Raw genomic sequence first — 12,732 nt, 5'->3', positions numbered from 1 at the left:
CATGCTCCAATTTTTTTTTTATGTATGTACCTTTTAAAATATAACCATTTACTAAACTTCAATTCTTTTTAAAACTGTTTTACTTCACGAAAATCAATTCAATCTATATCAAAATACTAAGTAATTCACTTATTTATTAAATTTAACAAAATTAACATGCGCTAAAATATTTACTGTAACAATCTAATAAGTGCTAACAACTAATAGAACTAAAACTAACATAAATTTAAAGGTTTTAACAGTATAAGAATTTAACAAATAATTTAACAAGAAACTTTTAGGAAGCAACAACTAGGAATAGGTACGGAATACAGTATAAAACATTTGAAACTTTCAAATTAAAAAGGTGAAATTTAAGACAGTAGAATATTTGAAGAAACAATAAAAGCTAATCACTATTGATAAATTGTACAATACCTTCAATTGGGCACTTTTAAAATAGTACTAGTTTAGAAGAATTGAACACAATAGGAGCAGTAAATCTAACCACTTTTAAAATGAGGAAAAAGAGCTTATAAAATGGTAAGAGCGGCGATTCAAACTCTGGACATAAATCTTAAGATGACCCCGCTTGAGCCATCATGCCATGACTTTGTATGTGTGAAATGGGTAACTTGTTAATTTTGTACGTATCTCAGCAATATAATTTTCATATAAAAATAATGACATTTTTAAACATACGTGACTTTATATGATTAGGCATGAAGTTCCATTGTTCTTTTTTTTTTCAAAATTTGTGATCTAAAATATATGTCTCAATGATTATAAAATTATATTATTAATTCTAACTATAAAAATATTTTTAAAAAATAAATTCAAAAAAAATAAAATGATGGGAATAATATGTTTAATGAAATAGTGATGTAAATTAGTGAGATAATACTTTCTCAAGAAAATTACTGATATATAAAATGAAAAAGAAGAGAGCAAGTAATAATGCTTGCTGGCCTTTTCCCACAGTGCAGTCCTGAAAATAAATGACATTATTAATCTCGGCTACATTATTAAACAGCGGACCAAAGATACAAAATCAACCGACAAGCATCAGATCACCAAAGTCATTGTCTTCTTAAATCTCCCTTAGCTATACCCAAATTAAACTTTCTTTTCAACCCTTAGCTATACCCACTTGCTTATTTTCAATGCTTAGTAATAGCTTACTCCAACACTAAGACAAAAACACCATCTTTTTTCTTACTCACAAAGATGGGATCTGTATCTCTGAAAATAGGTGATGGAACTGCCAGATTCAAGAGAGCTTCTTACTGTTCTTCAGCTCTAAATCTGCTTATGCTCTTCTCTGTTGTTACTACTAATCTTTTTGCTTTATATGCTTTTACTTCCTCACCCAAGAACCATCATAATGCTTCTCATCTACTTCTACATACCCACAAGAACATATCTTTGATCTCAGAACAAGTTTCTTTAATCCTCAGAGAGATTGATTCATCACAAAAGAAGTTATCCCAAATGGAAAAAGAGCTTTTAGGTTATGAAAGTATTGATCTTTCTAATTCCAAGATTGCAACTGAGCTGAGAACTTTCTTGCAACACCATTTGCTTCCTTTGGGTAAAGATTCAAGAACTGGGATTACTGAAATGGTAGCTTCTGTTGGACATTCTTGTGTTAAATCTATGAATTTGTTGTCTCAGTTTATGAATTATAAGGTTAGTGGACCCTGTCCTGATGATTGGAGTCTTGGTCAGAAGCTGATTCTTAGTGGGTGTGAGCCTTTGCCAAGAAGAAGGTGCTTTGCTAAGATTATTCCTAAGGTTGGTTTACAATCTTTTCCTGATTCACTTTATAAAAATTATAGTGATAAGATTTATAGTTGGAGTGGTCTTGGTTGCAAGAATTTAGCTTGTTTAAATGCTAAGAAATTGAATAGAGATTGTGCTGGTTGTTTTGATATAATTAATGGGTATGAGACTCAGAGATATGTTAAGGGTAGGGGGAAGAATGATTTCCTTATTAATGATGTGTTAGCAATGGGAAATGGGGGAATTAGAATCGGGTTCGATATTGGTGGAGGATCTGGTACTTTTGCTGCTAGAATGGCCGAGAGGAATGTGACTGTAGTTACTGCTACTTTAAATGTTGACGCACCGTTCAGTGAATTCATTGCTGCTAGGGGTCTTTTTCCTTTGTATTTAAGTTTAGATCATCGATTCCCCTTTCATGATAATGCGTTTGATTTGGTTCACGCGGGGAATGTATTGGATGTTAACGGCCGCCCTGAAAAATTGGAGTTTTTAATGTTTGATATCGATAGAGTTCTGAGGGCTGGAGGATTGTTTTGGTTGGATAATTTCTTGTGCACCAGCGAAGATAAGAGAAGCGCGTTAACTAGGTTAATTGAACGTTTTGGGTACAAAAAGCTCAAATGGGTTGTGGGTGAGAAGATCAATGGATCTGGAAAATCCGAGGTTTATTTGTCTGCTGTTCTACAGAAACCAGTTAGAGTTTGATGGTATTACACTTCTCTGTGATCATAGGGGCGTATAAATGGTGCTTCTAGTGGTAGATTCTCTCTTAGAGAAATTATGCAAGTTCATCATTTGACATCTCATTAATTCCTTTTGCAACATAGAATAAGTGAATACAGTCGTCTTCTTTATTCATCTGGAAATCAGCATCTGAAGGAGACTGTTTCGGCTTTATGGCAGGTATCAATATATCTACAATCTGTAATATTATTCACTTACCTTGTAGTCAACTAGATATTGAAAGATCCACTTGAGGCTAATGGGAAAATGAACATGGAATCTATTGGAAGTGGCTTGAGCCGTCTGTATCAATTTTTATTTGAGTTTACAGAAAAATGTTTTTTCCCAAATTTCATTCACAGTCCAGCACTCCAGCTTCAATTACATTGTATTATTGGGATATAAATCCTCTCATCTTGTCCCTTGATTAATTCATCCGTTGCTGCCTTTCAGCTTATTATTATTTTCTGATAATCCGTTTGATATAACTTGTGGTATGCAACTTAGAACAGATGTACTTTCTAAGATGCAATAATTTCAGGGAAAATTGTTTACATGTTTTAACAGTTGTTTTGATTAAAAAAAAAAAGGGGGGGGTGGGGGGGGTTAAGGCAAATGAATCGAAGATGATCCAAAACCCTTCGTGCTAGTTTGATCCGTGTGAACTGTTTGAAAGTTTAAGATAAAAAATGCAAAGAACAACAAGATAATGTTTGGGATATCGACAAAATAGAATAATCCACTTTTTGTATTGACAAGTGTTCTTTCTTCTAAGGATCATACACAGAGAGACCCAGAGAGAGAGAGAGAGAGAGCTTCTTGTGTTGTAATGGACATGGTGCTTAGTTTCATTGAAAAGCTAGCTATATAAAACAAGCAAGAACCTTTTTTTGTGATAAGACCCTTCGACAGTGCAAAAAGGAGTGTTGAACAGGCGTCTCTGGTTCATCACGAAGCTCGATGATGGCTGATGTCAGAGAGTTGGTGAGAATACACTCCAGCTAGGGCGGGGGTCAGGGTCAAAGGAAAAAGATCCGTTAGACATGGTGCCATTGTGCCACCGGCCCACGAGGGCCTTAATGACTTTGAGACGGCACAGTTGCTTAGAGGAACTGGTTATCACGATCTCGGAGCCCGCGGCCAAGGCCACCGACTACGTTACCATCAGTGCCGAACTTCCACTAGGCCCGGACTCCCACATGTCGCGTCTCTGTTGGTACACCTGGCGGACTCCCTCATGTCGCGTCCCTGTTGGTACACCTGGCAGGTCTGGATTTTCATCCCATACAAAAATGGGTACAAATATTATGCTAATAGAGAGTTGACTATTTGGATTCCCAAGAAAGGTGTGAGAGGAGGACCCTCCAAGGATATTGACCTTCGTAGCAGTTACTTAGTTAGGTATTATTCTTTTTCTGCTAGTTAGCGTAATCCTCCAAATGTACGCACCTCCAATTGTTGCTAGATCTTACAGTGTCTTGAGTACCGTCCATTGTCTAGGATTAGAGAATTATGAAGTTATCGGCTCTGGTTTGCTTTATCTATCAGTTGCAATACCTGAATAAGGAGCCTTTCTTATCGAAATCCTTTATTCATAACTTCATATCAGTATTTACTCTAATGTACATACAAAGGATAGTCTTTGTTTATCTCATAGGAATTGTCCAAATCATCATCGTGTAGGTTTGCTAGGAACACACTCCATTCTCATTCTAATTGATTAGGAGGAAACATTAGACCCTTTCTTAAAGGATACAGGGGAGATGATAGAAGAGGTTTTCCTCGTCTCTTATTTGAGTACGGAGGTATATTACAATTCAAACCATGATCTTGAATAAACAAAAGGGTCGAATCGTTGTTAGCTTTGCCTTTTCCCTCTTCATCTGGGGTTTGGGTTGAGGCTAGGGTGGGGTACTATAGGGGGAAAAACTAAATAATCCTTGTAGTATTGTGTATAAAGTTAATTGAACATGTACCATAGGATTGGTTTCCATGCAGGGATTATTGCACTTTAGCCTGAGGGTCATGTTTTCTTGTGTCTATTTTCAGAAGCTTACCAAATTACTTAAGTTACTACAGGAATGTGCATACAAAGACTGCATTAAATATCTTAACTTTCTATTCTCTGGGATAGAACAATCAGAAGACAACTCCAATGCTGGTCTCAACTTTGAATATACCTTTAGTGCATGAAGTGCAAAATCCTTGTACCGCTGCATAGCAGACATACTCACACACAATTTACAACTACTTGCATTCCTATTATTATACACTAGTAGACTCCCTTTGTTATAATGAAGGTGATGTACCTATGGACCCTTTTTACTAGCAGGTACCAGCATTATAGGGAGTCCAAAATCATCTTTTGCAGTAACCAATATTGCAGGGATTATAGTATAAACGCGGTGCTAATTCACATTTTGAAGTTAAATTTGTTGTTTTTATTTGAAAATCAGTAAGAAAATGAAGTCAATAGGACAAATATCCAATCTACTTTAGATGCAAATTAGTAGCAGGCACAATTAGCTAGTAAAGAGGTTTAGGCATACCCACAAGTGGGGTCTGGGGAGGGTATTGTGTACGCAAACCTTAGCTCTACCTACCTTGTAAAGATAGAGGGATTGTTTCTGATAGACCCTCAACTCAAGGATAGAAGAAAAAGAAGCAAGCTCTTTCTCACTCGGTCCCGAATAGGTAATAATTTCAAAAGGTTACAATGTAGGGAGAGGTGATGATTTCAGAATAGATAAAACTAAATCAAATCCTAAGAAATCAAAAAAATAGGGAATTTACCTATGTTGGTGGGTGATTAAAGGTACTATGTGGAATGGAATAGTCAAAATGTGCGCAAATAAATAAATAAAACAAAAACATAAAGAAGTTTTCAATTGTATCAACAATATGACCTTGCGGATTTGATTCAGTTATAAGGATCCCTCCAGTAAAGTGTAAGTTAGGCGAGTTCAAATCCAGTTGCTCAACACCATTGACAAAAGTGACCATTTTCACCTTCATAAGCATGTCAACATCTCGCTCCTTCTACAACTTTTGTCTGTCACCCTGATTACTCAGTACAGAGTTTAGACGACAGCAAACAACCAAATAACAAATATTTGCAACAATCAACATAGAATATGGCCTTCAATCAGTTTGTCAATCCAAGGCAAGCTTGTACAGTAGTCTTTTGTTTAATTTGGTATATTATTACTTTCTTAAATCGCTTAACTATGGTAAGTTAGTATAATTTGGCGTAAACATCATGTGCGGATAAGCTTTTATCCAACTTTACTTATGTGTTACATATTTATCTATCATATCATTCATCAAAAAACTAAGCTTACATATATGAATTTTTCTACATTTAAGTATGAAAATGCTCGCTTTACCTTCGTCGTTGCTATGAATAACCATTAACTAACTCAAGAGCTTCCCTGCTACATGTCGAATCATCATAAAAATAAAGAGGATAAGTAATACGAGTTTGAAGACGGCAAAATGATTCGAGGCTGTTCATTTCATTGCTGTTCCAGGACTACCAATCGGCCATCTCATTCTTTCCTTTCGCCCTGTCCGGTGAGATTTCACTTCTAGAATGAAGTGAAGAGATAGGACGAAAAATGTTGACAATGCCCTAGCTGAAGGACTCTCAAATTTCTAGTAAAAGTCACAAGTACACCAGGATGAACACATAAATGTTAAAGATTCACAGAAATGAAATGCAAAGCATCTCATACAAAATCCTTGAAGGAGGGGTCAGGTGGAGGAAGTAAGCTTGAGCATATGATAAATTTACATGAAAAACAGCTCTTTCTACATTTATCTTCAGAATAGTTAATATCCATGGGATGGCTCCACCACGGAGATCCTAAAAGCATATGACCACCATTAAGGCATTCTTAAGCGTCACAAACAAAGTGATTCATCTCTGCCATTTCCTCTCTGAAAAAGCAGCATTTACACAGTCAACAAAAGATTACATGTGAGAATTTAATAAAACTTAATGTCAAGAATCTTAGAGCGCCAAATTGTGATCGACAAGAAAGGATCTTTTGGAATTTCATCTTTTTAAACCATGAAGCAAGTACTCACAGCCACAGACTGGCACAAAAAATTCACAGGGAAAGTCCTCCAGACCCCTGTGGTTTTCAATTTGAAAACATGGGGATAATTCAAGCATGGTTGAAAATCAGTTATTGGTCTCTTGCATGTGTTGAAGGCAAAGTGAATTTGACCCTACTATTTTATAACAAAGTGGACAAGCAATGACCAAAAACCAGAATATTATGATCAGAGTTAAGCGAAAAAATAAATGCTAGGTACATGAAGAAGGGTTAGGTTTGGCATTACAAGTGCTAGAATTGGCAAAGGATGATGGTTTTCCATTTGACTGACAGTGTTACAGTTAAATGTTTTTTCCCCCTTCAAATTTTGATCAGTAAAACATTGTTATTATTAGTAGACACGGATTTGCTATGCTATTTGTTAGTTTAAGGAGGACACTTTCAATTATGATGATACCACATCAACACATCCTGATAAGTTAACATGGAGTAGTCCTAGGGACATTACATTTGTTTCTCTCCTTTGGTGTGGGGGTGGGGGGATCGGAACAGGTCAGCTGACCAGGATGATCGTTCAAACAAAGACCTCCATCAGAAAGGGATGCACTCGCCAACTTATAGCCCTTTGTAGTTTCTACCCATATTAGCTTTTTGTTTAGTTAAATATTTGCACAAGATTTCTTTCAAGGGATCTAAGTTGGAAAATACCTTGCATAGATTGAGTTCCATTTCCCTTTGCACCCCGCTGTGCATGAGACGGAGACTGCCCGTCAGCGGCTGAACCCTGCCTACCACCAGAACCAGAGAGGGAGTGTTTCTTTTTTATGTATACTTCTTTACTTTGGACATCTGGACTTGATTTCGGAGAGCTACTTGAGATTGCTTTGGCTCTTGCAGATTTCGTGGCTTGCATGTAACTCGGGAGAGAATTGCTACTACTGCTATCTCTAGGCTCCTGATCATCATGTTGAGTTCTCTCTGAATCGAAAGAGTTGTGCTGCTTGCCATTTCTGTGATCCTTAGTTAGTTGTTCTGAACTTGTTATGCCTGAATCGGTTTTAGGAGTTGATGCGAACCTTATACCAGTGGATGAGGATCGGCGTTTGGGATTCGAGCCACCTTTTTCACTTCTGATCTTCTTAGGATTCACTGATACCTGACTAGAAGGTGTACCTTGGGATTCAGGGACAGTTAAATGGCTCCTTGCGGATGCTTCTGGTGATGACTTAACTGTATTGTTCTCTTTCTTCTGCTCTCCATGAAATACATTTGGGCTAATAACATCAATATGCTCACTATTTGCATCATCAATGGCATCTTCTCTCCCTCCATCAGCGTTGAAGTATGATGAGTCATTCCGAGGAATAGTTATACTATCATCTCCAATGTGTGAGCATCTATTGCTCTTATCATCAAAAGTACCATCCTCCGAATCTTTTAGTTCCTGCTCAAATTCGTAACCTCCGGCCTCATATCTATCTGGTGAATCAAGGGTGGAAGAAATAGAAAGCTCAGTACCACATTCAGAGCCCCCAACTTGAACCCTCATTGAATTTTCTGATACGGCAGTTTCCCTTGCTCCAAATCCGTGATCAGTGGTATATGAAACCATATCTGCACAAGACGAACTAGATACTTTGGCTGATTTAGCAGCTGAACTCAGTTTTTCAAACTTTGTCTGAGCAGCAACAAATGCAGGATTACTTGCCTTTCTTGATCCATTATTGAACATTTTGTCCTCTGTCTCTGGAGGCTCAGGGGAAATCCGTGTAGCAGAATGTACATTCTGGTTGCCTTCAGAGTCATTCTTATCAGAGAGAGCAGTCGGCTCAGTCTCTTGGAGCTCATCTGAGTCCTTTAAGTGAGCAGGAATAGAATCTGAAGTGTCATCTCTTGAATTAGTTTCACCAACTACCTGAGGCTGAGAATGTTCCAAATTACTATTTGAAGGAGGTGATGTTGGTTTGTGGGCTTTCAAGTCTACCCAGTCTGCACCATAAGACATCAAATTTTGATCACTTTCAGATGGAAAAGGTGATGCCTCCACAGCCCACCTGGAGTTGATTGACTTGGTTTCAAATTGAACTGTTTCCAAAAGGTTTCTCGAGTACTCAATATTTTCAATCTCCTGCTGCTCTGCAGGTAATTCCGATTCCGGGGACTGTTGATATCCTGATGAAACAGACATCCATCTTTCCAACCATTTCCACGCTGAGTCAGATTTAGAAGGATCACACTTGATATTAATACTTTTGGTCCTTGGAGTTGATTCAAGGAGCTTGCACCAAAGGAGAAAAATCAGTTCTGAACAAAAAAAAATGCACGGTACCAAAAACTTCCAGATCATGCAGAAATGTAAATCTTTTATACCTGTTGAGCAAATCTATTGCTAAGTAGCTTTGAAATAGAAGTGTATGTAACCTCCGCTTTTGTTCCCAAGTTCTCCTTTCCCTGAAAGCAACGAAAAAAAAGAAAAGAAGAAAGATACGATAGCTCAGTTAAAAGAGAAGTTGTAAGTGCTTCTCAACAAATGAATACATGTGCAAATGAGAAGCACAAGCACACATCAGAAATTATAGCTAGAGACTGTATCTTAGAGTCAAATAAGAAGCTAAAGGGTAGGATTCCCCAGATACATTTTCGGATTTATGCTTGAGCAAGAAGTATCATGAAGATTTTTCGAATTTTAACTTTCTCATACTTACATCTAGTTTGTCAGAGATATTAGATCCTTCAACAAGGCGATGAGCACTACGTGCTCGAACAAGTGCTTGCATTTTGACAATGGCTTGAACACATCGAAGAGTTCCCACAGCATGTCTTCGAACTAAATGTCCTCGTACAGCAGCTTGCAATATAGTTACATTCTTATGCTTCAATAGAGCTCTTTGAGCCTATCAGGACGAACCATCAGAGGACGACATAAAAATTTTGTTTGCCGAAATCTTTAGAACATGAAATGATCAGAACATGAAAGAAACAAAAAATTGAGGTACCAGAAATGCTCTTATTGCAGTCTGAATGACTAGAACTTCTTGTGCATCTAGAGTAAGGTCAGCTTTACTATCATTCACTTTAGTAGTGATTGGCTCTGATAGCTTTGAGTCCGCTGAGGCTGAGGACTGAGGCTCCTCATCAGCCAACTGTAGAACAGATGCCTTCTCTTGAATTGTAGAAACAGATTTTGTTTGTAGGTCAGTGTTTGCAGATTCTGCGCAGTCCTTGTTAGGAGATGATGTTTCTGAAACTATCAAACGATGACTTGGAGATCTCTTGCGGAAACTCCATCTACGTTTATCACTTGAGCCCTTGATCTGGCAAATTTCTCAAATAAGTCACCAAATAAAGCAATATAGAAAATGGAAAGAGAAAAAGTTGTATGCTACGATCTTTTTTACAGTTAAGTACTACTATTTTTTTTACAGTTATGTAACAACTGAAACCATGCTCACCCCTACAGCCGGCGGGGGGGGGGGGGGGGGGGGTAGATCAATAATAAGTAATTCACAAGCTGTATTCAAGACTCATTTCTACCACTTATATTTGAAAAAAACTAAATTATCACTTAGTTTACTTGACCTAAAAGCTGCTGACTAGTTAATCTACAGGAATAAGGACACGAAAGGTGAATGCAAGAGAGCAGTTTCATGAGAATATATCACAGAAAATAGAAGCCTAATTGGGAGTCAGAAATTTCATCTCGCCACTTTCACTAGAGAAACATAGAATGCCAATAGTACAGAGCTTCAGGAATAAATTGAATCACAACTACTAGACAAAATTTTCTTCGTAACAACATCGATTCTCCCCTTGCCATCGAAGATTGAATAAAGATTGATACAATAATCAAGATGTCTAATATAAACCTCAGAATCCTGTTCTTCTGTAGTACGCAGAAACATTAGGTCCCGAAACAAGGTACTAGTTGAATTCAATACTAATTCTAGCGTAATCATTTTAGTATTCAGTCTTGTATCTGTGGTAGAGACCAAGTTGGAAAGTATGAAAACTAAGCTCCTTTTACCAACTGAGGGGTTAATAAAAACCAGATAAACCTCACCATTGTGAAGACTTCCCAAGTCCTGATGCAGTTACGTAAAAGGGAAGCCCGGTGCACAAAGCATCCCGCATTCACGCAGGGTCCGGGACATGGGCAGATTCAGAGCATTATGCACGGTGAACCCGAAACCAGAAGTTTTTGCACATACCTTGTATATATATTACGAAATTCATTAAATATCTATAAATATTAGACTGTGAACCCATTTGTTATTATTTATCAACTTGAAATCATTATAGGAACTTATAACCTTTAAATCCTGGATCCACCCCTGGTTTGGGAAAGGGCCCACACCTATGATATAGATAGCCTACCCTAATGCAACATTTGTGGCTGCTTTTACGGCTCAAACCCCTTATTCCTGATGCCGTTACGAGTTGAATTCAAAAGTTATCCTTTGTCTAATCAGCCTACATTTGACAAAGTCCCACCCCTGATGGAGATCCAGTGGTAAAGGATGAAACTTTCTTAAATATAATGCACAGAGAAAGCCCCTGTAGTCAAGTAGAAAGTATACCCAAAATGAAAAGTTATATTAAAGATAAACCCAATCACTGTAAATATCTTCCCATATTTGTAGAACAACAGATAATGAGGGATCTATCCAAGTTTTTATTCCACACCATTTTCTCTAAAAATAAAAAACATTTCTTTAAGGCCAATAATAAAATCAGATAAACCCCATCAATTTTAAAAGACTACCCAAATTTGTAGAACAACAAACAAGACAACAGAAAATGTACACAACCTTCAGCTAGCATAAGTTAACACCTAATTTTTGTTAAAAGACACAATATTGCATATTTTTGGGCAAAAGGGTATATTTTTTTACCTCAGAAGCTTCAAATTGATCATGGTCAATGGAGTCAGTGCCACAAGAAATGATCTTGAAGCAAGAAGCTGTTGGTTTTCCCATTTTTTTCTACAGTTTCTGTGTTACACCACAGTTCAAGTGTGTAGCCTTTCTTGCTCCAGTATGTAGCAGTGTAAGGTAAATATTCGATTTGTTGGGAATTGTACCTGATTGATGGGAGAGATGATGGAGAAATAGAAAAGAAAAGTAAAAAATTAGAGACTTTTTTAAGAGCACGGACCTCACATTCTCACAAAAAGAAAAAAGGTGTATTAAGCTGTCTTTGGCATTTTGATGAACTTTGCTAAGCTTATTGAAGGAAAAATAAGGTGAAAATACTTTGGACTAAACTTATGTTTGTTTAATAGTTTTTGCCAAACAATAAAAATAAAATAAGTAGCTTTTTATTTCAAAGCTTTGAGAATCATTTTTAAAAAAATTGGCCAAACTTTTATTTAAAAAATTATGACCCTTTATTTGAACTACAAACCTACGTTAAATAAAAGTGAGCCGTTAGGCATTTAAGCAATATTGGACTTGCAGCTAAACAATGTATTTAAAGTTGAATTTTTAAAAATTGTAAAAGTTATAGTTGTATTTTGACAAAAAATTCATTAGAAAAAATTCTTTACTAAACCATTATTTCACATTAAATATATATTTTACTTGAAGTTTAGTAAATAGTTTATCAAACTTGTATTTGTTGTTCGCTACTGTGTTAAAACACAAAATCAGAAAATTGTTAGAAGAATAAAAGAAACTGGAAAACAGTAAAGAATAAGAAATATTCCGTGTCCACAATTTGCTTGTGTGTCCTTAAGGAATTTTAACCCCCTCACGCGTTGCCAAGGTAATGGATTAAATCCTCCCAGGATGATACGGAATAAACCTTCCTGCAACAGTGGCAATACAAACTGCAGGATACCAACGAACTTAAAGAACGGAGCAAAATCACACTTACGAATTTGAGAGAGAGAAACTGCGAATTAAAATGCAGTATTTTCAGAAAGAAGGAAGTTCTGTAATATTTTTGGTGTATTAAAAACGAAGCCATGCCTCAGAATTTATAGGCAATTATTGGAAGAGGTGTGATGTTTGTTCTGGAGAAAGTGCCTTTTCAGAAGTTTACGCGGCCTGCCGCGGTCCTACCGCGGTTACGCCAAGACCGCGGCCAGAGTGGCCCTCTGATCTGCAGCACGGTCCTACCGCGGTTACGCCAGGACCGCGGCCAGATTATCCTTCTGAATCTTCAGCAGTGATCTGGCATTTAA

The 12,732-nt window shown here is 37.0% G+C and overlaps 2 protein-coding genes across 2 annotated transcripts; one reads left to right on the top strand and one right to left on the bottom strand.

Annotated features, from left to right (window-relative positions):
* Positions 1-1,020: 1,020 nt before the first annotated feature.
* On the top strand, positions 1,021-2,944 carry LOC109205576. Its single transcript, XM_019368289.1, has one exon. It carries the CDS (start codon positions 1,207-1,209, stop codon positions 2,467-2,469), a length of 1,263 nt encoding a protein of 420 aa, XP_019223834.1. The 5' UTR covers positions 1,021-1,206; the 3' UTR covers positions 2,470-2,944.
* A 3,161-nt stretch (positions 2,945-6,105) lies between these two features.
* On the bottom strand, positions 6,106-11,763 carry LOC109205575 (protein IQ-DOMAIN 32-like). Its single transcript, XM_019368288.1, has 6 exons — positions 11,441-11,763; positions 9,545-9,862; positions 9,254-9,442; positions 8,919-8,999; positions 7,257-8,826; positions 6,106-6,426 (listed from the first exon to the last, which is right to left on the bottom strand). The coding sequence occupies exons 1-6, from the start codon at positions 11,522-11,524 to the stop codon at positions 6,407-6,409; spliced, it is 2,262 nt and encodes a 753-aa protein (XP_019223833.1). The 5' UTR covers positions 11,525-11,763; the 3' UTR covers positions 6,106-6,406.
* Positions 11,764-12,732: the final 969 nt, after the last annotated feature.

Source organism: Nicotiana attenuata, unplaced genomic scaffold (genome assembly GCF_001879085.1).
Source record: "Nicotiana attenuata strain UT unplaced genomic scaffold, NIATTr2, whole genome shotgun sequence".
In the NCBI taxonomy this organism is placed as follows: domain Eukaryota; kingdom Viridiplantae; phylum Streptophyta; class Magnoliopsida; order Solanales; family Solanaceae; genus Nicotiana; species Nicotiana attenuata.
This window is presented reverse-complemented; position numbering and strand designations above follow the sequence as displayed.

What these genes read in the sequence shown, in the direction of transcription:
- LOC109205575 (XM_019368288.1), bottom strand. Translation starts at nt 11,524, where the DNA reads ATGGGAAAACCAACAGCTTCTTGCTTCAAGATCATTTCTTGTGGCACT. An exon ending in ATATCTCTGACAAACTAGAT is followed by an intron (nt 9,000 to 9,253) that starts GTAAGTATGAGA and finishes CGTTGCTTTCAG; the next exon opens with GGAAAGGAGAACTTGGGAAC. An exon ending in TGGAACTCAATCTATGCAAG is followed by an intron (nt 6,427 to 7,256) that starts GTATTTTCCAAC and finishes CTGCTTTTTCAG; the next exon opens with AGAGGAAATGGCAGAGATGA.
- LOC109205576 (XM_019368289.1), top strand. Translation starts at nt 1,207, where the DNA reads ATGGGATCTGTATCTCTGAAAATAGGTGATGGAACTGCCAGATTCAAG.